Source organism: Lissotriton vulgaris, chromosome 2_2 (genome assembly GCF_964263255.1).
Source record: "Lissotriton vulgaris chromosome 2_2, aLisVul1.2, whole genome shotgun sequence".
Lineage (NCBI taxonomy): Eukaryota > Metazoa > Chordata > Amphibia > Caudata > Salamandridae > Lissotriton > Lissotriton vulgaris.
The window spans coordinates 35,698,147-35,722,385 of record NC_141688.1 but is presented as its reverse complement, the minus strand read 5'-3'; the positions used below and the strand labels follow the sequence as shown (position 1 = coordinate 35,722,385).

At 45.1% G+C, this 24,239-nt stretch overlaps 1 protein-coding gene across 1 annotated transcript in view; it reads right to left on the bottom strand.

The window, feature by feature from the left end:
* Positions 1-24,239, bottom strand: part of BBS4 (Bardet-Biedl syndrome 4) — a 481,469-nt gene that overhangs the window by 199,190 nt on the left and 258,040 nt on the right. Inside the window, exon 6 of the mRNA XM_086959248.1 lies at positions 6,521-6,593. Within this exon, the coding sequence (XP_086815374.1) occupies positions 6,521-6,593 (73 nt within the window). The remainder of the gene's footprint in view (positions 1-6,520; positions 6,594-24,239) is intronic.

The window sequence follows — 24,239 nt, the reverse complement described above, 5'->3', positions numbered from 1 at the left end:
ACGGCGCTGGGGCGGAAGCACCCGGCCCGCTTGGGGACCCAGACGGGGCCGCTTGGCCCGAAGGAGCTGCGGAACCCGACGGAGGAGTGAGCGACCTCATGGCCATGAGGAAGGCCTCGATCTCCTCCGCCCTCGTATTCTGCCCAGGGACCAGTGGGTATGGAGCAGGCCGCGACGCCTGCGGCTCCGGCAGATCCGCGTGGGCGATGTTGCCTGAACCCCCGGCCGAGTCGCATGAGCATCGGGGGGAGTCAGAAGAGCGATGTCGCCTCTTCAACTTCTTGTGCCTCTTACCTAAGGACTTCGAGCACGAAGACTGATGACGACTCCCGGAACTGTGGTGAATCCGGCCCCGCGACCGGTCCCTCGACCTCCTTCCAGACCGGGACCTCGACCGGCGCGGGCCGACTGCCGGAGCTCGAGTCGCTTGCGGGACCGCTCCCGTCTAGCTTTGGACGTCAGGGCCCGGCAGTCGGAGCAGGACTTGTCGTCGTGGTCGGGGCCCAGACAGTGAAGGCACCGGTGATGGGGGTGGGTAATCGACATCAGTCGGCTACAATCGACGCAGGGTTTGAACCCGGGCATCCCTACCGGCACCGTCGGGAGTCGAGTGACTTCGAAAGATGATCAAAAAGGATCGAAAAAGTTAGTCAAAATGGACAATGGGAACTACTTTTTCCGGATCGGCGCTTGCTGGCGCTGAAAAAAAGAACTGACGTCAGCGCGCGAGGGCGGCGTCTAAGTACTCCGCCGACGTCAACCCAGCGCCAACGACGCCGATGACGGACGCGGAGCCGCAGACGACACCTACCGACGCGCAAGGGTACTGCTACGCAAAAGTTTCCGGATCCAGTCTGACGCCAGGGGATATTCTAAGGTAAGGAATCTAATACTAAACTGTTTCTTTCAGATATTATTTTTAGGCTGCATATTTATATACATGTGTGTATTTTAGAAATATATGCATTATACATATTTTGTTTATGCTACGGGGTCCCCACTCATCGGCTGCTTATGACTATTGATGAGTATCCCCTGGAAGAGAATGTTCTGTGTAGAGAGAGAAGGACAAATATGGTCTAGCCATTGCCTCTGTTGCTCGAGTAGGTCAAATCTGGCAATGTTGCATGAATACAGGAGCATTCTCACTGCAATTTTATTTTAAAGAACTTTCCAGTGGAGTCCACTCCCATTCAAAAGAAGAACCAGTGAAATCCTTTTCTAGTCTGAATGCAGAGTCGTCATATAAGGGCTCAAAACGTCACTTCAAACACCCCCAGGGAACTTTGGGCACAAAGGTTCAAAGGCTGTAAGATTAAAACTAGCTTTTTTCATGGCCAGGTAGACTGGTCTATGTCCAAAACTGTTGTTCTTCAGGTGACCCAAAAGTGAGGGCTTTTGGTGTAGCAATGCATACTGTAAATCACACTTAGTGAAGTCCGATATCTGTGCGTGTGGCACTGGTGAGTCTTTAGGATCACACTCATTGTTTCTGGATACATTTGGGAATGTGAGTGAATAATGCTCCAGTGTTGGTTACTATATACCCGGTGCGCCATTTAAGGAAGAAAAGAACATCACATGTGTTTCTGGTTTTGTACAGCTTAATGCAGGCCATTGTGTTAGCATGAGAAGGTGCTTCAGAAACTGTGGCTTCGGTGTAAGCCTGATGCGAAGCTAAAAGTTATCATCTGATGGTTTAATGATCCCTTTTCTGTGAGCACACAGATTTTAACATACTTTTAGATATTTAGAACAAGGCCATAGTTCCTATGAGGACAGCATTTCATCAGTGTGTTCAAATTCAAATTCAAAGAGCTTTATTCGATATTCAGTAATGAATTCATACAAGCATACAAGTTAAAAAGAAACAACAAACACAGCATATTGCAGAAATACAAAAGGTAAAAAACATGATATGTTAAAAGAAACGGGCAGATCTGATTAGTTAAAAGCAAGTACTATAAGGACATTTAAAAAAACATGCGAAAATAGAAAGCTTTACATTGAATTTCTGAACCTAATCAATAATTTTAAAAAGCTAGACATGGCCTGAGCCACACAAACGTTTTCCAGTTGTTGCAATCTAATATAGGCTAATCTGCAAGAGCGGTGGCCCCATGCTTCAAGGATTGGTTTCAAAATAATCCTCCGTGGAACTACTTAAAATTGACAAAATAAAATGCAGTGTAAATTTGATTGAGGGGATAAATCATCACAGGGGCAGGTGGGCAAATCTCTCGACCAGGTGTTGCAAGATGGGAAAGTAATAATACGAAAGAAACTTCCAAATCTGAACCGTCTTAATAGCATTCTTGAGTAACAGGTAAGATCACTTGAAATATACAATTGAAGCCCTGGATTAATAGTAATTTCCTGAAAGGCCAGTACTGTGTTTTTAAGTTTTTCTATGGACCATCTTTTATTGGTCCAAGGTAAGACAGTCAGAAATTAAATTGCGATTAAAACCTGTCTCCGGGGTAACCCACACCTTATACCATAAAAGGATGGGTGCAATTTTTACAGTGTCAGAAATAAAAGGTAAACCTAATTCAATGTGGGTAGGATAAGTTGCTGAGGATTTCGGGGCCCCCAGCAGATATCTGAGGTATTGATTTTCAATTAATTGAATAGATGTTGTGTTTTCAATACCCCAGATACCCGAGCCATAGGTGGCCATGGATATACCCTTCGCCTGGTATACTGTAATTAGTTCCTTTACTGGTCTACCCCCGAGTTTTGCCACAAAATTATGAAGAGCACCGACCGCCCTCAGAAAGGCTAATTTTCTCATTTTGACAGCTGTGTGCCAAGTGCATTTCCTGTCAAAGGATATTCCGAGGTAAGGAAAGTGATCAATGGTTTCTTTCTTCCTGCCTTCAAGATATATGGGATAGGGTGCTTTCTTGGTACCATGCCCATAAGCCATAGTGTATGTTTTGGTTGTGTTGACTTTTAGCCCCTTATCTTTCATGTAAATGTTGAATTTTGTGACCGCCCTCTGGAGACCCACCCTGGTTTGTGACATAATGGCCGCATCGTCTGTGTACAGGAATATGGGGACAGGGCGGCCCTGGGATGAGGGATAGTCATAGGAAAACCCCTTCAGGTGGTCGCCAATCGAGTGTATGTATAACGTGAATAACAGGGGTGCTAGAATGCACCCCTGTCTCACTCCCCTTTTGATGGAAAATTTGGACGAACACTCCCCTAGCTTGCCAAAGCGCACCCTGGGCCCAGCATCCCTATACAATTCCTTGATGAAATTTAAAATAGTTACGTCAATTCCCAGGTCGGATAATGTGGACCAGAGTTGGTTGTGGTCCACACAATCGAAAGCAGAGCTTAGGTCAATAAAAGTAATAAAAGGGTTCCCTTTTCTGGCCTGGGTATACTTAGAAATTAAAAGATGCAAATGTAAGCTCTGCTCAACTGTTCCCATGCCGGTACGAAAACCATACTGGAAATTAGATATAATATTTCCTTCGTCGGCCCACGACTGGATTCGCTTTAAAATAATGCGACCGGCCACCTTCATTAGGGCGTCTAGAAGGAAAATAGGCCGGTAGCAGGTTGGGTCTTGTCTCTCGCCCTTTTTAAAGATCTGGACCACTATGGCCTCACTCCAAGTTGATATTAATCCAACCATGTTTGCGCTATTCATAACATTAGTTAAAAGCGGAGCCCAGAGGTCAATTTCATGTTTAAAAACATCAATTGGAATGCCATTCGGCCGGGGCGCTTTACCAGAAGGACTCTCCCTTATAGCCAGTTTAACCTCATCACAGGTAAAGGAAATTCCCAAAGGGAAGATTCCCTTGCAAGCGTGTTCCATATTTCCAGACGTAGTGATAAGAGCAGGAGTTACTTGTTTACAAGAAGTTACGTTATCGTAGAGATGTTCAAAGTGTGTTACCCATGTTTCACCTTTTATAGCAATATCTATCACCGCAATATTGTTTTTATCACGGAAGATAGGGGCATTACCCGCCTTCCAGAATGAGGTTGAATCCCTATTTTTGGAGGCAGTGATTAATGCCTGCCATGCTTCTTGTTTTTTGGAGACAAAGGTCCTTAGCAAAAAGTGAAAAACTAAACAATTGTTATATAGACCACAATAGGCTGCTATATATTTATGTTCCTTGCCCAGCCGGACAGGGAATTTAGTAATCAAAAAATATAAAAGATTCTTACTCAAAATACATTTCTACAACAACAGTTCATTGCAGTAAAGCACACTCCTGTGTCGTACCGGGAGATTATATTAGTTCAGTGTATGCCCACTCATTTGACTCCTATGAGTGGGCATACACTGAACTAATATATATCTGTATTTGTATCTACCACTCCAGGTGATACTGGTAATTACTGACTTGAAACAGTACCCTGCCTGCTCTTTTCCTTTGCCTGATACACCCCTTTCACTCTCTTCTATTTCTCTTCTCTCATTTCTCCCGGTACGGCACAGGAGTGTGCTTTACTGCAATCAACTGTTGTTGTAGAAATGTATTTTGAGTAAGAATCTTTTATATTTTTTGATTAATAAATTCCCTGTCCGGCTGGGCAAGGAACATAAATGTATAGCAGCCTATTGTGGTCTATATAACAATTGTTTATTATTTCACTTTTTGCTAAGGACCTTTGTCTCCAAAAAACTTAACTGACACCCATGGTCCATAGCTACCCGCTGGGTCCCCCTTGTCCTTTAAGTTAATTTGCCATGCTTCTTGTTTCAATGATTTCTCCCTGTTTTTCGTTGCTAGACGATAAGACCGTCTGGCTTCTCGGATCTCAGACAGGTATCGAGGAGTAGTATAGAGGGCCTTTTTTAAATTTTTTAATGCATTGATACAATTGTGGTCAAACCAACCAGTTTGCGGGGGCAAATCTAGGCAGTGATATCTAGTCAGAAATTGTTTTAAAGTTAATTGAATTTTGTAAAAAGAATCCAAAATTATGAGGGGCTCATCGCTGAGAGAGAGACAGGTGTAGATTTCCTTCCTCATTTTAGTTACTAGATTTATTAATAGATCCACAGGATCAACCTTATCCCATTTAAGGGTGTAACAATTTCTACGCGCAAGGGTGATTGGTTGTTGGTATAAGGCACTATTTTTCCTCAGCGGCTGCTCTAAATCGGCCGTTTTTATGGCGAAGGAGATTGGGTAATGATCTCCATAAATGACGTCTAATGTCTCCCATGAAATTATTAAATGGGCATTCGTTCTGGAAAGGAGGGTAAAATCAATTCTGGAATTACACCCTCTACCATGATAGGTTGGCTGGAACTCAATTATTGGGGAGCATAACTCATTTATAAAAGTGAGATTAAAATAAAACAACAGGTTGTTCAGGATATCACAAATGTTACAGTTAAAATCACCCACCCAAGCCAGAAAAAACTCCCCGCCTATTCTTTCCTTTATAGAGGAAACATCACGAAACAGATTATTAATAACTCTATTCAAGCAATCTATAGATAAATTGTTATAAAAATTGATTAGAATCATGTTAACGGAAATGCCCCACTTAAGAATCAAAATCTGATAATTTTCAGTCAAAAGGTATCTTAAAACAGAAAGCCCGCTCACATTGATGAGATATAAACATAAGCCCCCACTATTTCTACCATGAAGGGATGGTAAGGCTGGAGAGTGGAAGGTCCGATACCCCAGTAAATGTACGGGATCTGAGGCCCATGTTTCCTGTAAACACAGGATGGTATATTTATCAACCAAGTCCCGCCAGGACTGTTGGGCAAGTTTATAGGAAGAAAAGAACATCACATGTGTTTCTGGTTTTGTACAGCTTAATTCAGGCCATTGTGATAGCATGAGAAGGTGCTTCAGAAACTGTGGCTTCGGTGTTAGCCTGATGCGAAGCTAAAAGTTATCATCTGATGGTTTAATGATCCCTTTTCTGTGAGCACACGGATTTTAACATACTTTTAGATAGTTAGAACAAGGCCATCGTTCCAATGAGGACAGCATTTCATCAGTGTGTTCAAATACCAGGAGTGCCAGCACAGGATATAAGGGCAGGGGAAGCAGTGCTTAGACAAGTATATGGCACATAAAGAACGGATATGCTCAAAATTTTACAATTGTACATGGAAGATAAAAACAGCTAACTCGTAGGCAAAAACTCACACCCATGAAAAGACAGTGAGACATATGCTAAGCGACCAAGGCTGTGATCACTGCTTCCATACTTGACTGATATTGTTTTACTCGGAGCAATTCACTTAATCTCAGGGAGCATCTGGTCTTCATCTGCCAAAAACTAGGAGTACTCAGAAACAGGTGTACATCATTTAAAGTGTAATGTTATTCGATGCGGGAAATGATGTTTGACCTTCGAGATCCTCATTTATGGGGCAGCGTGCAGTATCCTCTGTTGTGAGAGGAGTTCATCGAGCTCTGGGGTGAGTTGCAGAGAAGTCTTTTCGCCCAGGAGTGCTCGACAGGCAGAGACGCACTTTGCTGGGGGTAGAGAGTATAACTAAAGTTCGTACACTCACCCAATCCTTCTGGTTCAGTCTGGCAGCTTCATTGTACACTTCAATGGCTGCTTTGTGCTTCCCCAGCAAGAACCTGAGAATAAAACAAAGGCTGTATGAGACTCATCGAATAAGTACTACCCAATCATACTTCGAGGATGGCAGAAAGAGTAGGCTGCATTGATGGTCTCGGTATTTCCCCTGCCACACTATAAAACAAACGTTTTCCATGCCCACACTCAATAGACCTCAGCACACAAAGCAAACTCTTTTGCAGACACAGGTGGACATTGGGGAATTCAAGCTACCTAGAAACGTGTCCCCTACATACCTCAGACAATCAGAGTTAGTATTGCAGAGAGACTGGTTAGTCCATCAGTGCTGAAAATATGGGAGACGGATGACATGCTGGCGGCTCACTTTCTGTAATGCCGATTTAAATCCTACTTTACCTGCGAAATGCATCCACGAGGATTAATCTCATCCTAGCTGTGCTCATGCAACTTTTCTTCAAGGGTTTATACTTGGTGGTAGATGTCTAAGGAATTTTCATAATCATGAAAAAATGACGTTTTACAGAAGCCCACCTGAAAAGAACAAGTTACTTGTGTAACAAGTAAAGTGCGGTAGTGACAGTCATTAGTTCCATGTTGAATTGTGCGCGGGCACCGTAGTCCTGTTGGATTTGTCAGTCGATTTGTCAGTCGCCTTGGACACCAGCGATCATACTATCATGGTCTCAAGGGTGGCTAACATATCAAATCAAATCAAAATAAGCTTTATTCGATTTATCAGAAAATCATAAATGCGTACAAGTACAGTTTATACCATGAATCTAAAAACAGTTTCACATAAGCAAAATTTATAAAAAAAATATATAAAACATTTTTCCAAGTATTAAAAGTCTGTAGTAGACATTTGAACGGAAGGCCTCATATTGCAGTGTTTAGTTAATTTAAACGTATAAAGCTTAAGTCATTGAGTTTCTGTATTTCATTACTGACATTAAAAAGCGAGAAACCACAAAGATAACATACTCCTCATCTAGCAACAATAATTTCAGATATGCAGTTTTACATGTTCTTATCCCCCAGCGTTTAAGTAGTGGTAAGAGGAACAGTTTCCTCGGGGTGGTGTACAAGTCACAAAAGAACATGATATGGATGTTACTTTGTGCTGAATGATCATCGCATGGGCAAATTAGGTTCAAAGAGGCCCAGTCATTCTGTTTTGGGAAAGTGACCATGCGAAAGAAAATCCCTAAACGCAGCCTAGTGAGAAGCATGCGAGGATAGGGTGCAGATTCAATCCTGAGATAAAATTGTAGACCTTCAGTGGGGGTAATTTGCTGGGAGCTCAGGGTAGTGCTTTTGAGTTTCTCAGTGTTCCATCTGACACTTTCTAGGTGTGTAATTAAAAGTTTTTTAAGAGCCGGCCTAGACAAGGTTTCTAAGGACTCTGGGTCATCATAAAATTCGGGATGTCCAATGTTAGAGAACATCATCTGGACGTATCGTAGCCATTTAACTTTTGATGCGCCATCCAAAGTCAAGCAGTCTTTGATGAGTTCTCTGTTCAATTGGCATTCCACGGTAGTCCAGATTTTGTGCCAAAGCAGACAAGGTGATAACTTTATAATGTCACTGAGGTATTTGAGGCCAGTCTCAATGTGGATCATAAAAGTCGAAGTGGTTTTATTCACACCTACTAAGTAGCAGATAAAAATGTTCTCACAGGTTTGTAGTGAGGACACATTCTCGAAGCCCCATAGACCTGCTCCATAGGTGGCCGTCGCTATACACTTTGCCCGGTAGATCTGTAACATCTCAGCGATAGGTTTACCCCCAATTTTGGCTGCGAAGGTTCGCAGGGCCCCTATAGCACGGTTGAAGGCAAGTTTCCTGGCAGATACTGCATGTTCCACCTTCCTCTCCTGTCAAAAACAACGCCCAGGTAGCAGAAGGTGTCCGTGATCACAATTTTTTGCTGCTCCAGGTATATTGAGCATTGTGGTCTCTTATTTTTTTGGGAGCAGGACATGGAGAAGGTTTTAGAGATATTCACTTTCAGGTTTCTTTTCCCCATGTAGGATGAAAATTCAGTTACGGCTCTCTGCAAGCCTACCTTTGTCCTAGACATAATTGCCGCATCATCGGCATATAAAAGGATGGGTACAGGCCTACCATTGACAGCTGGGTAGTCACTTGGCAAGTTTATTAGATTCTCTGCGATGGAGTTTATGTAAAAACTAAATAGCAGGGGCGCAAGTATGCAGCCTTGCCTAACCCCTCTATTTATGGCACATTTTTGAGTACATTGCCCCTGGGTCCCGAACCTCACTCTAGCCCCGGCATCTCTGTATAATTCTTTTATGAATATGATAATGATTGGATCCACCCCAATGTGTTCCAATGTTGACCAGAGCTGCGCATGGTCCACACAATCAAATGCGGAGCTAAGGTCAACAAAGGTAACGAACAGGTCCCCTTTTTTGGCCTCAGTGTATTTAGAGACCAATAAAGACAGGTTTAAGCATTGTTCCTGTGTCCCCAATCCCTTTCGGAACCCATATTGAAGCTCCGAGATGACCTTTTTCTCTGCTTCCCAGTGCTGGATCCTCTTAAGGACGATCCTTCCTGCGATTTTCATGAGTCCGTCCAATAGCGATATTGGACGGTAGCAAGCAGGATCGTCCCTGTTCCCCTTTTTAAAGATGGGCACTACAATTGCATCTGACCAGGTGTTAATAAAGCCACATTTGTTTCCCATATTTAATACGTTGGTCAACAGGGGAATCCAGATTTGATTTGTAAACGTCCACTGGGGTGTGATCAGGGCCAGGGGCTTTCCCTGACGGGCTTTCCCTAAGGGCATCATCCACTTCTAAAGTGGTAAAAACCAGTTCAATTGGGTAGGGGGATGCTGGGGGGGCACTTGACGGGTAATCCTCAGTTATTTCATCCAAGGGTGAAAACGCCCCTTGTTGGTTCTGGGTGTCACCCTGGGTATTGGTGTAAAGGTTGCCATAGTGTTCTACCCAGAGCTCTGCCGTAATTGCTACGTCTATGGAATTGTCACTGTCTTTTGAGTTGTATACAGATCTTATGACTTTCCAAAAGAGATTAGTGTCCTTATTCCTAGCGGCTTCCCCTAAGGCTTCCCAGGCCTCCCTCTTCATTGTCGCCCTTCGCTGGTTAATTGCCTGCTTATACTCTCGTCTCGCCTGGCAAATTTGAACCCTGTCTTTTGGGATAGCAGATAAAGCTTTCTTTAGATTTTTCAGGGCGGCTGTACACCTGGAGTCAAACCACCCACGTGTGTGCTTCCCATTCTTTTTGTGGCTCCTAGTTAGCGCATCTTTTATGTATCGCTGAATGTTAGAGAAGGCTGCCATGATGGCCTTAGGGTCAGTGTCTTCTTCTAAACAAACAAATATGTCTGTGGAGCAGGACAATATGAAGTCGTGAAAGAAGGTTGTAGGGTTCATTTTCTCCCATTTTATTACATACCCATTGATCTTTGTTAGGGTGACCTCAAGTGGATAAAGAGCCCCGCTAGGTTCCTTTACTTTCCCCTCTGTCAGCCTTACCCCAAAGGTGATAGGATAATGATCGCTCATTGGGTCATCCCCAATCTCCCAGAAAGTTATAAAGTTGGGATTAGTGGGTGATATTAGTGCAAAATCGATTGTAGTTTCACAGCCTCTTCCATTATATGTTGGGGCAAAGGGAACTGGGGGAGAGCATGCCTGGTTGATGAAAGTGAGGTCAAAAGAGAATATGATGTTGTTAAGGAGAGACCCCAGATTGGTGTGTGAGAAGTGAAAAGGACCATCCTCCTCGTGATCTGAAAGGCCGCACAAACCTAACTCAGAAGACGGACAGATGGCACAATTAAAATCTCCCACCCACAGTACTATGTGGTCCCCCATGCTTTGATCTCTCAGTTTGTGGATATGATGGATCATTTTGTTCAAGATCAATTCCACTTCCTTGGCTGGCATGTTATTATAAAAATTCACCAGTATCACCTTTTGTGTGGTGCCCCATTTAAATGAAAGGATTTGGAAGTACTGATCAGAATGGAAATTATATACTTTTACATCCCCTACATTCGAGATGTATATGCAGAGACCCCCTTTATTGCGACCCTGGGGTGATGGAACAGCGGATGAGTGGAATGTTCGGTAGCCCAGGATGTGAGTTTCCTCTACAAGCCAGGTTTCTTGCAGGCAAAGGATGCCATGCTTCTGCACGATCTCCAAACAAGGTTTGTGGGTGATCTTACTACCCAAGCCTGCTACATTCCAGGATAGGAGTGAGTGCATTGAGTTTCTATTTTTCTTGTAAAGTTGACCCTCTTTCCCCATTATGTCTATCGGAACTAGGGAGTGTGCCATCTCTATCTGTTGTGTGGCCTGTGCAGGAAGGGCATGCTGTTCGGGGCAGGATTGATCTACCCCCGTTAGGGTTGATTTTTTGTTAATGGACAATAATTTACCGTTCTTAATGGCATCCATTGGGTGGTTATTGGCACTAGAAGGGGGTGAAGGAACAGTGGTTCCCAGTCAATCCACCTGGTCTAGGCATTCAAACCTATTCATAGTGGGTGCTCCTTCCCACCAGTTGTTAGTGGGTTGCCATCCATGCCCCTGGCCTTTCCATCTGTGATTGTGGGCTATAGACCAGGCCCCAGGTAGCTCTACAGTCTGTTTAGGAGGGTAAAAGAAGGTAAGGGGTCTGGTGACAATAGATTGGTCAGTAGCATATGGATCCCAAGTGGTGATAAGTTGGGCTGTATGGGGGTCTGCAAATGAGACCACAATGCAGTCTCCAGGTATGGATTTATGAGTGCGACCCACCCATGGGACTCGCCTGACCATTAGGACCCTACTCCTGGTGGTGTTAGGGAGCTGCCTGTTGACGTTAAGCCAATAGATCACCTTATTCTTTAAAGACCACTGGGTCTCCACAGAATCAGGATCAAGTGGAGGTACCCCAGCCAAGATGACAACATAGGGCCCGGCATCAGGGGGGAGATCAATATAACCCCCACGAAAGTTCTGGTGACTTTGGTGTTGATTGACTGTACGCTGAGGAAGAGGGCTGGTAATCTTATTCGCCTTATGGGCTGCCCTAGGAATAGTTTTAGGCTGTATCTGTTTTTTGGGGGGTTTTATCTCTGGTTTTAATGGGTTTGATATCGGGGGAACAGAAACGTTTGAAATTGTCCGAGGTTTGGGAATTGGAGTAGATTTTGGTAGTGGTGGCGGCAGAGGTGTGGGCAAAATTAGAGGAGCAGGGGACGCAGCTTTAGGGTCTAGAGCCGGTTGGATACCAGCGTTAGGGTCTAGAGCCGGTTGGATGCCATCATTGCTTTCCTGGGGGACACCCTCAGCGATACGGGGATATGTGGCTTCCAGCTGTTTTAGGCTAAGAGTGGCCAGGGATACTAAGGTCTTATCCATCTCAAGAAGATGATTCTCAATACGTGACAGTCTGAGTTCAAAAGGTGACAGTAGTTGTTTTAAAGTAACCCAGACTGTTTTGAGAAAGTCTTCATCGTCACCCGCCTTGTCCATGTCCCTCCCTGGCTCGTTTTGCCCTCCCCCTATTAAGATCTCGCCACAAACAGGGAGGTGCTCTGAAGCAGGGGCAAGAATGATGTTAGGATGGCTGTGTTCGCTATCACCCCCTGTTAGCTGGGTGACCGAATTTGATGTTTGTGTGAGCTCCCCTGTATTGGGCAGTGTTCTTCTGTGATTGAAAAACTGCTGCCTTGCAATTTTTGCTTTTTTGCGGGCGTAAGCAGATCTTGCGTTATTTTTCTTTTTCAGGGCTGGGCCATCTAGATTTTTGCTTTTTACTACAGAGAAGGGGGGGGCAGGGGTATCCGGCAGAGTGATAGTGATTCCAGGTCCAGTGGGCACATGTACCTCAGAGGGTTTAGAGGGCATGGAGGTAAAAATAAAGGTGGGCTCTAGTGGGAGTAGAGAAAAAGGAGGAGGATGATGGATATTGGCGTGAATTATCAGAGGGAGAGGGCGTGAAGCGTGTTGGGGAGATGCAGCAGACGCAATTTTTCCCAAGGAAGATTTTTTGGAGTTTGCAAAAGTTTGAGAAAGCCTGCGCGCAGCATCTAGCTCAATTGAAACCCTCTTCTGCATTTTAGTAATTTCGGCGTCAATTGCCAAATTTGTTTTCACAAGGAAATCATCCAGGGTCCCATTTGGCTTGCTCAACCCCAGTGCAGTCTTGCTGCGACTACCCCTAGTGCACATGATGTATGGCAGTTACAGTTCCGGAAGTGTACTCACTAGTATCGATGTGCAGGCACAGTGACACGAACCAAGGGGGGTGGGCCAGGTCAGTCCTCTTAGGCCTCGAACGGCCTCAAACGGTCCCGCCCTTGTCCCGGGCTTCTCCCGGGCTTCGTCCCGCGCGCGTCCCGCTACGCGATTGACTCAGTCTACTCTTATAACCCTCAGTTGACACGGGGGCGTGGCCGCTGCGGGAAGAGGCTGCAGCTGGTTTACTTGCCTCACAGTCCCGCAGCGGTAGGGGGTGGTCCGCAAATCCTGGTGAGCAGGCACAGCGCCTGCGGCGTCCTCGCAGCCCCAGGCAGCAACACAGCAAGGGTCCAACTCCCTCGGAGGTCCAGGCACAGAGAAAGCACAAGTGAGTAACACCCGCGCAGCGGGTGTTGCGAAAGGTTATACCTTTCTGCTGACAAGGGGGCGTGGCCGCTGCGGGAAGAGGCTGCAGCTGGTTTACTTGCCTCGCAGTCCCGCAGCGGTAGGGGGTGGTCCGCAGATCCTGGTGAGCAGGCACAGCGCCTGCGGCGTCCTCGCAGCCCCAGGCAGCAACACAGCAAGGGTCCAACTCCCTCGGAGGTCCAGGCACAGAGAAAGCACAAGTGAGTAACACCCGCGCAGCGGGTGTTGCGAAAGGTTATACCTTTCTGCTGACAAGGGGGCGTGGCCGCTGCGGGAAGAGGCTGCAGCTGGTTTACTTGCCTCGCAGTCCCGCAGCGGTAGAGGTGGTCCGCAGATCCTGGTGAGCAGGCACAGCGCCTGCGGCGTCCTCGCAGCCCCAGGCAGCAACACAGCAAGGGTCCAACTCCCTCGGAGGTCCAGGCACAGAGAAAGCACAAGTGAGTAACACCCGCGCAGCGGGTGTTGCGAAAGGTTATACCTTTCTGCTGACAAGGGGGGGTGGCCGCTGCGGGAAGAGGCTGCAGCTGGTTTACTTGCCTCGCAGTCCCGCAGCGGTAGGGGGTGGTCCGCAGATCCTGGTGAGCAGGCACAGCGCCTGCGGCGTCCTCGCAGCCCCAGGCAGCAACACAGCAAGGGTCCAACTCCCTCGGAGGTCTAGGCACAGAGAAAGCACAAGTGGCTAACATAGGGATTGCCAGTAAAGCAGTACAGTGGTTTCCATTTTTTGTCAGAACGTAAATACATTTTGGCTACCTTGCCACACCGGCGTGCATCAGTGAAAACTCTCATTTGCCATGTAGCTCAGGATTCTGTTGTGTTGCCCACCCTATTCAAAACCCTATTCAAGATTTACAAGACATCTTTCGGTGTTGAACACTTTCTATCTTGTGTGCAGAAACGACACCCATCTGATCTTTCCGTTGTCAAATGTTGTGTTGTCTGCCCGGAAGGACAATCCCGGTTGTCTAGCTCCTTATCCATCATACGCTGATGGATGGCTGCCTACTTTATCAATTCAAATCCAGAGAAGACGGAGCTCCTACTGGTACCCTCCCAATTAACATAATTTGTCCTGTGTAACTAGGCAGAGCGTATGGGCAATTTCCCTGCCCCTGTGTCACTGGAGAGCGCTGACTGATGCTAAACTATCATTAAAAACTCAGGTGACTAAAGTCTCTGGATTCTGTTTCTGGTAACTAAAACTTCTGATTTTACTGCCGCCTGTGATCGGCCCTGTCCATCATGTAACTAATGTTAAAGCCTTGCTCGAGTCAAGGCTATATCGTGGTAAAGCCATCCATTTAGCCATCTCTGACACACTCTCCCATGACCTTCAGTCGCTAAAACACACCAACCAGCCGGGTAACAAACTCCCCAAGCAAGGTCGTAAATGTTGTATATTCTATGCCAGTGTCATTGGCTGCCAATAAAAAAAACAGACCTTCTTCAAAACTGTGGTCATTTTGGATTAGAAAGTATATGAACCTTCCTCTGAACTTTTAGCTAAAAAAAAAAATCTTACGTGTTCCTACGACATCGATTCGCTCTACTCAAGCTTGCCATTTAAGGTTTCTAGAACAAGTACTTGCAAGCACGGAAACCCCCTCCTTTATCCTTTCTCTAGTAAAATCTGAAAACCTTAAGAAAGGGTTACACGTGTATTTATCTTAATTTGCCTTTTGTGGAGCGTCCTAGTTAACAGTTTCTTTTGTGGTCCCTAGCGCCTTGATGCCCCAGCGAACGTGCGCTCCAGAAGTTCCACCCATTCTTTTACTTACCTTTGGGATTACTATTTTTGGAGAAGATTTCAAGTGCAGATTCCTCACCCTAGGAATAATCCCATGCACCAGACCGGTCTAGATTTTCTACAGTAATTGCTCACTAACGCCGGTAGGTGGCACCGTCGGACTTCTGCAAAGGTGCAGTCAAAGCTCTGGGACCCATTCAGGCACCATCCCAGCGCACAAAGGCCCGTTTTTGTTTTACACTCCATGTCCTCGGAGTTGCAGAATAATCACGAGAGGTGGGCTAGATGTAGGTGGGATTTTACCGGTCAATAACGGCCGATACCGACCGGTAAAAGCCTTTACCTATCAATCAATCAATCAATCAATGACACTTATAGAGCGCACTACATACCCATAGGGTCTCAAGGCGCTGGGGGGGGGGGGGGGGGGTGCCGCTACTGCTCGAACAGCCAGGTCTTCAGCTTCTTCCTGAAGGAGAGGTGGTCTTGGGTCAGGCGCAGGGAGGGAGGGAGGGAGTTCACGGTCTTGGCGGCCAGGTAGGAGAAGGACCTTCCTCCTGTAGTCGCTCTTCGGATGCGGGGGACGGCGGCGAGGGCGTGGTTGGCTGATCGGAGGTGGCGTTTGTAGGATTTGGCTACATAAAGGGGATGATTCTTTAAGGAGAACAGGGGCTTGAATCAGATAAACTAGTATTTAAAAAAGAGTTACCCCTGACACCATGGACTACACAATTGTCTTACTTACAGAAGTCCTTTTTATTGACTCTGTGTATTCAAAGTCTATTTTTCTACTTTTTTTGTGCATATATTTTTATATCACACACCGACTTTTCATTTTTTATCTTATATACAATACATTAACAATATTTACATCATATTACTCATACTGTACATATATCTACATCCATTTGTTGTCTCTGTTTCGATATGGAATCAACACTTGTATATACAAACACAAAATCTTACTTAACTGAGATTTGAAAGATTGCACATTTTCTTGATCATAACTTACTTCATGTATATACAAACAAAAAGTCCTACTTTATTGATGTTGTCAAGATTAACTACTTTCTTGATCATATCCACATGTCTAATTTGTGGTCCTTAAACACTGTAATCAATAAATGAAATTTATATTTTTAGTTCATAGTACATGTATCGGGGAATATATCTTTTTTCCACCAGATATTCGTGACTTATTGTAACGTTCACTTGTGATTATATGACCAATGTAATCTCGCCGAGTCATTCAGAAGGCAGGTTCTGGCGAAACGCACGTAGAAGAAATGATATGAAAACCACCAGTTAATTACATTATTTCATAGGACGTTTGCATATTTGTTTCACCTATGTTTTACAAAATCAACAACATTTTTCTATCAGTTTGATATATATATATATCTTTCTTTATTCGGAATTTCAAAATTTGGAAATCCATAAAAGCAATACATTGTAAAAACAATTTTAAAAAATAAATGCGAGGTGATTGTATATAACAAGAAAGTTCCACAACTAATTTGTAAAATCATTGATTTGCTTAAGAAGATTATTTTAAAGATTTTTTCTATGTCTATGTATACACTTCAAAAAATTAAGAACATGGTAACAAGTGGCTTCAGTGTCCAAAAGCTGCAGGCACAGCATGGCAGGGCGACATTGCCTAAGACCCCAGGATTTTAACAGAGTCAATAGCCAAACTTTGCGATGTTCCTGATAAAACTTGCAAAATAAGACAGTATGGAGGGTAGTTTGTGTTGATTTTTCGTCACAGGGGCATAAAGGTGGATTCGGATCCCAGACATTTGGAGTTGGGAAAGCTACCAATCTGTGAAACATATTTAGTATGAATCTTATCAGAAGGTAGCGGTCAAAAATGCCAATGTTAAGGGTTACATAAGGCTGGATTGAAAAGGTAGATTGGACCATTATCGCGTGTTGAACGGACGGTTTGCCTACTTCTGATTGTAATCTTAGATTTTCCAGATGTTCCAGGGCTAATGTCTTTAGTTGTTTCTTAGTGAGTTCTCCGATTTTGTCAGGATTTAAGTAATATTTCTCTGCCCCAAGGTCTATGAAGAAGTTCCTGATATAGGCTAACCATTTGATTTTTAGAGCATGGTCTAATGACATTGCATCTACCAATATCATCTTGGTGAGGTCATTTTTTTCTGAGGTCCAAATACGACGCCATAGGAGTAGCGGTTGTATTTTTGCAAGGTCTTCCATATGTGGGACACCAAGTTCAACATGGCAGGCAAAAGTTGAAGATCGCTTTGGGGCCGACAGAAGAAATCTAAAAAAGTTATTTTCTGCTGTTTGCAGGGAAGTGACATCCGTATGACCCCATAAACCTGCTCCATATAGGGCTGTCGATTGGCATTTGGCCTTATATATTGATAACAGTTCCATGGGCGGTCGTTCCCCCAGTTTTTGTGAGAACGTCACCAATGCTGCTAACGCTCTTTTAAAGCAGTGTTTCCTGACTTCCACTGCCTTTTTCCAGGAGAGTTTATTGTCCATTGTAACTCCCAGATAGCAATATTCAGTTGCAGAGTCTATTTTCTGAGTATTAAGGGTAATGTTTTTTTTATGTTTTCTCCCTGTCCCTGCCGTCATCACAAAAGTCTTTTTCACATTTATGTGAAGGTCTAAAGTACCCATGAATTGAGAGTAATCTGTTGAGGATCTTTTGAAGTTCGCAGGGAGTTCGTGCCAGGAGGACAGCGTCATCCGCGTAGAGCAGAGCGGGAATCGGGTGATGTTTTGCCTGTGGGAGGTCCCGGGCGCCCTTCAAAAGCTCAACCTCCAAGTTGTTAGTATAGAGGGAGAAAAGGAAGGGCGCCAGGACACATCCTTGTCTGACTCCACGCTCCACTCTAAAGGACGCTGTCAGCTCTCCCTTTGTGCCATATCGGACTCTAGCAGAGGGATTGGAATACATTTCCCTTAAAAAGTTCAGGAGTGGCGGATCTACCCCCATTTGGGCTAAAAGGGACCACAATTTGGTATGAGAGACACAGTCAAACGCAGCGGACAAGTCCACGTATATCATATAGAGTTTATCTTTTTTGGCGTGTACATATTTTCCAAGGATAACAGAGAGGTTTAAGGCTTGCTCCACAGTTCCAAAACCCTCTATGAAGCCAAATTGTAAATCAGATAATATACCTCTCTCCTCCACCCAATCTTGAAGTCGCTCCAGGATCACCCTACCTGCCATCTTCCCCAGTGAGTCCAACAAAGATATTGGGCGGTAGCAAGCAGGGTCCAGGTTTCTTGAATATCGGTACCATGACGGACCTTGTCCACGACTCCAGAATTCCTTTTTATGCCGCTGCGGTGCACACCCTTGTAATGATCGGGCCCAAAGATCTATTTTATATTTAAAAAAGTCAGCCGGGACTCCGTCCGGGCCTGGAGCTTTTCCACTTTTGGTTGAGTTCAGGGCCAGGAGGATCTCAGAGATTTCGAAGTTTATTTCAATAGGGTATATTGGAGGTTTTGCTTTCTCCTCTTCTGTTTCTTGGTCGGAGAATGGTTTTTGGAAGATTTTAGCAAAGTGTGATACCCATTCTGACGCATCTATCGCGACTTCGATTTTTGGTACGGTGTCATCAGCCAGAAACGGGGTTCTTATTATTCTCCAAAAAGCCTGGCTGTTTTTTTCCTGAGCACTGGTGTGGAGTTCGTCCCAAATGGCTTGCTTAAGTTCCGCTTTTCTCTTTTTTCTAATTTTATGATATTCCTTTCTTAGGGCGGATATGGTATGGGGGTCCCTTTCATCTTTATTTAGAGCTAATTTAAGTTTTGAATGAGCCTGAGTACACTCTTGATTGAACCAACCTTTTGTTCGGGATGGACCAGCTTTGTGTTTTGCCCTGAGTAGAGACTTTATTTTGTTCATGATTTGCGCAAAGTTATTAAGGAGTTCCTCATCTTCTGTCGACGTAGCAAGGCATTTCTTGATTTGGGGATATACTGATTTTATCAGATCTTTAGTGATTTCCTCAGGATTTATCTTCCCCCACTTTATTGAATACCCATTTAATTTGCCCATGTTTATATTTTCTTGGGTCAATGCACTAGCTATCGTCATGGGAAGAGTCTGTTGACGATTTATAGTCAATTCCATTTTGAGTATGGCGTGGTCGCTTTGGGAGTTGGGTATGACTTCAAAGCTTTTTACTCTAGGTTGTAGGCTTGCTGATATTATAATGTAATCAACCGTGGTACTGAAACCTCTTCCTATATAGGTCGGTGCTAGTGAGCTGGTTCTGTGATCCATAGTATTTACTATTTGGAGGTCCAGATCTGATAGGAGATCGTTCATTGATCTACCCAGATTATTGTGTGCGAAATGAATAAGAGAGTCACCTTCCTCTGTCACCATATCAGGACATTTTTGCTTTGGGTGGGTACATTGATGTATGTTAAAGTCACCTGCCCATATTATGGATACTACACCCCTTACTCCTTGTTTCTGTCTAAGGGTGGTTAGTTTTTTATGAAGGTGAGCCAAAACTCTCTGAAGTTGTAATTCCTCAAGGTTATTATAGAAGTTGATGATGGCTACAAACTCTTTTTTTGATAGAGAAATACCGATGATCTGGAAGTTGGGGTCCAGCTCAATGATATTTATTTTTATGTTTTGAATGGTGTTAGCTACATAGATATTTAATCCTCCCTTTGGTCTTCCCTTTTGTCCCACCAGCGCAGGGGAGAAGTATGTCTTATACCCCTGTATATGCTGTTCTAGTTGTGACCATGTCTCCTGTATACAGACTATTTGATGTCTGTGTACATGGTACATGATAGTCCCATCCTCCACCTTTGACCGTAATCCTGCAATATTCCAGGAGATCAGGCTCAAAGTTGGTGGGTTGTTTTGGGGGATTTTATCTGTTTGTAAATTGCTAGGAATAGCTGGGTCTTCAGGGATTGGAGGGGTGTCTGGGAATGGCAGGGAATCAGAATTTTTTGGGGAGTGTTCTTCTGGCTGTGGTGGTCAGTCGACACACTCTAGGCCACTATACATATTTGTTAGAGGTAGACCGTTCCAGCCATCCCAACGTGGGGGTTCTCTATAATTTCTCCACTGCTCTTGCCCTCTCCATTCGTCCCTTTCTCTGCCTCGATGATGAGGGCCTACTGTATACCAAGGTCCCTCTATTTGCGAGGGGGCGTCTTGAAGTGTGGGTGGGTAGAAAAAAGAGACGTTTTATTCCTACCCCCCCCCGTTTATGGTATGACCTTCTCCTAAGCAGATATGTTCTACTATTCTGGGGTCCTCGCTCGAAAGTTATTAGGACGCAGTCCCCCTGTATTGATTGTCTACCATGACCGACCCAAGGGGCTCTTCTGACCATCAGGATTCTGGTGGAGCAGTAGGGGGGTGGTGGTGGGCGATTTATGCTAAGCCAGTGTTGTATTTTGTTTTTTAATGACCAGTTTGGTTCGTGTTTTTGATCCGTAAGCTCTGGTACCCCTGTCAGTATAGCGACAAAGGGACTCGCTTCTGGTGGAAGTGTTACTGGTCTTGTTACTGGCCGTGTGTCGCCCTGTCGTTGTGTTTCTCTTGGTCGGTGTGATTGAGGTTGTTTAGTTGATGGTTGTGTACTCTTTGTAGCTGTGGTAATAGAAGTACTGGGGGTGCTATTATTTCCTGGTGGGATTGTTGCAGCTACAGTACCTGATGGTTTAGTGTTGGTTGGAATTGTAGCTTGGGGTTTCGGAGCTGTAATAAGTACAGGGGTCGAATTTTTTGCGGTAGGTATAGAGGTCGAGTTTTTTGTTTGGGCCACAGAGGTTATGTTTGCCGGTTTTTGTGGTCCGGGTTTTTGTACTTTTCTTGAGTTTTGTTCGCAGTTTGCAGCAGAGTTAACTTTTACCGAGGCTGAGAGTTCTGCTACAGCCTTTTCTAATTTTGCGAGGGTATCTTGAATGGGTGAGAGGGATTTATGAAGAAGATTTTCAATTTTTTCCAACAAGTCAAGATTGTAATTACAATCGGTTTTATTTATTGGGGAGTCCTCAGATGCTATCATTAAATTAATCGTGGGTGAGACTTTGTGATGTATACTCACAGTATGCCTACTCTGGTTACCCAGCAAAGGGGGACTAAGTGTGTTTCCTACTTCCTCTGTTGCGGATGGAGTTTGTTTTTTCGTTGGTATTTTATTTGTCTCTACAAGGTTCTTTTTCTTTTTTATGGCTCCCTCCTTCCTCCCTCTTTCCTGTCTCACCTCCTCTGGTGTGGGGTGTGGAGCTAAATCAGGAGTTTTTTCTAAGTCGGAGTCATCTATCAGTTGAGATTCTGAGAGTTGTGACACCGATAGATCCACTATATTTGGGAGGCTCTGCCTGTTGTTAATCGCTCCCTCGCTATGTCTCTGGCCTTTGGGAGGAACTGGTGTTCTAGCAGTTGCTATATGGCCCATTGAGGATCGTCGGGCCTCCAGGAGGTCTTGGGATACTCTCCGTTCTATGAGTGTAATGCTCTGATCTATAAAGGTGTTAGCCTTGGTTATAAAACTATCTATCGGGCCTGTTAATTTTCCTTTCTTTGCTGCCGTCTTGCTTCTGCTTCCTCTTGAGGACATATTTGTGCCGGTAGGGATATTGAGTAGGGAATTAGGCTAAATGTTAGGGGGTGGCCCAGCCCGGCTCTATCCGGCCTCTAACGGCCTAAAACGGCCCGCTCTTTGCCCGGTCTTAGCCCGAGCTGCGACCCGCGCGCGTCCCGCGTCGCGGGTGAAATGTTGGTGGTTATGTGGTTGTCGGTGGTGGGCGTGTCCGTGGGCGTTGCCGCCGGGGGAAGAGGAACCAGCTGAGCAACGTGATGGTTGCTGGTCCTCGCAGTCCCCCGGCTTGCAGGTGATAGGTAATGCCCAAGCCTCGAACCCTTAGGACTCCAGCTGGGAGCGCTAGACTGACGCTGCCGAATGCAGGTCTCGCTCACACCAGCGAGTCCTCTGGGAGGCAGCAGTTGGATGAGCAGAGAGCTTTGAAGTTGCGCGGACCCTGGCTCCGCCCTCAGCGCAAAACAAGCTGCGGAATTCTTTGAAGGCAAGTGAGTGGCACCCGCGAAGCGGGTGTCACGAAGTTTAAGGCTGGCTCGGTGGTGGGCGTGTCCGTGGGCGTTGCCGCCGGGGGAAGAGGAACCAGCTGAGCAACGTGATGGTTGCTGGTCCTCGCAGTCCCCCGGCTTGCAGGTGATAGGTAATGCCCAAGCCTCGAACCCTTCGGACTCCAGCTGGGAGCGCTAGACTGACGCTGCCGAATGCAAGTCACGCTCACACCAGCGAGTCCTCGGGGAGGCAGCAGTTGGATGAGCAGAGAGCTTTGAAGTTGCGCGGACCCTGGCTCCGTCCTCAGCGCAAAACAAGCTGCGGAATTCTTTGAAGGCAAGTGAGTTTGATATATATGATTAAATGTTTTTCTTACAGTGGAAATCACTGTGCATCAGGCATGTACAAACAATTGATTAATATGAACAATTCAAACTTGTGTATGATATGTATGTATGGATAAAGGGATGAATGCAGGATGTATGTGATACATATGTTTATTTGTCTGTGATGAAATTTATATATTGAATTATATTTAAAGAAAAGACCAAATACATAATAATTCTTGTATTTTTCAAATTTACAGTGTCAGCTTTTTTCAGAATTGTTTTACATTATGGTTATTTAAATATGTTTTGAAGATACCCTAGGAATTTCACAGTATGCATTTATCTGCCTAGGTGAACTCATTAGTAGCAGGGGGCTCCTTATCTTTACAGTGCAGCAAGAAGCAACAGAGCAAAGGCTTGAACAGCATGCACATCAAAGATGTGAGGACAAAGTTAAGGTCCCATTGAGGCGTGATGAATTAGTGAGCATTATTTTAAAGTTCTATGGTTACCATGTTGCTAAATCATGAAGGGTCATGTTGTAAACATGTGTCAAACCTAGAAGAATTTCGTCACAACAGATGACTTGAATAAAAAAATAATTTGGTCAGGCAAACATAAAAGGCTGAGAGGACAGACCTATAATATTTAATAAGTATGGGCGAACTTTGCGGATTCGCGGTCCGGAAATTCACGAAAATGGCAAACAAATCTGCGAGTTCGCGGATTTTCCAGCGAACTCGCGGATTGTTTTGCCAATTGCACAAATAATGTGACATGTGTGTCTGTAACTTTGCCACCGCGCAGAAAGGCACCGAGGTCCCTCGAGTGAGCTGTCCATCATATTGAGGAAAGGGCGGGAAGACGTTGCATACCCTAGTGTGTGTGTGGCGGGGCCAAACGGGCGGGGCTTCTATGCGAGTTCACATGCCTCTTGCTTATAAAGGGTCAGAGACCGATCAGAGCAGCAGATGAGAAGAAAGCAGCCTCCTGGTCACAGTAAGTACACGGGGATTGCGCTCGAGAAACTTGTGGATGCAAAGACCTCCATCAAGGATTACATCTAATTGCAGGCGGTAGATATGGGGAGGAAGCACACCTGGACCGTGCTCACTAGTTGTTTGGGCTGATTATAATACGCGACTGAATTAGAGCTTCAACTCTGGCACCTGCTCATATCTGTAAGTGCTTCCTGTTGAGGTTTAATTTTTGTGACAGAAGCATCGTGCCAGAATGAATCCTGCCTGCATATTTATCCACGATGATGCCACCGGTTGTGCCATACCTCTACTCAACTGGAGTACTTTCTACTGGCTAATCAGTAAGTGCTACCTCGTTGGGTAAATGTATAGTGCTTTTGCTACACTACAGCTGCCTAAAGGGCCAGAAGAGTTGTCTCCAGTGCGTGTGTCTGTAACTTTGCCACCGCGCCGACAGGCGCCGAGGTCCCTCGAGTGAGCTGTCCATCATAGTGAGGAAACGGCGGGAAAACGTTGCATACCCTAGTGTGTGTGTGGCGGGGCCAAACGGGTGGGGCTTCTATGCGAGTTCACATGCCTCTTGTTTATAAAGGGTCAGAGACCAATCAGAGCAGCAGATGAGAAGAAAGCAGCCTCCTGGTCACAGGAAGTACACAGGGATTGCGCTCGAGAAACTCGTGGATGCAAAGACCTCCCATCAAGGATTACATCTAATTGTAGGCGGTAGATATGGGGAGGAAGCACACCTGGACCGTGCTCACTAGTTGTTTGGGCTGATTATAATGCGTGACTGAATTAGAGCTTCAACTCTGGCACCTGCTTTTATCTGTAAGTGCTACCTGTTGAGGTTTAATTTTTGTGACAGAAGCATCGTGCCAGAATGAATCCTGCCTGCATATTTA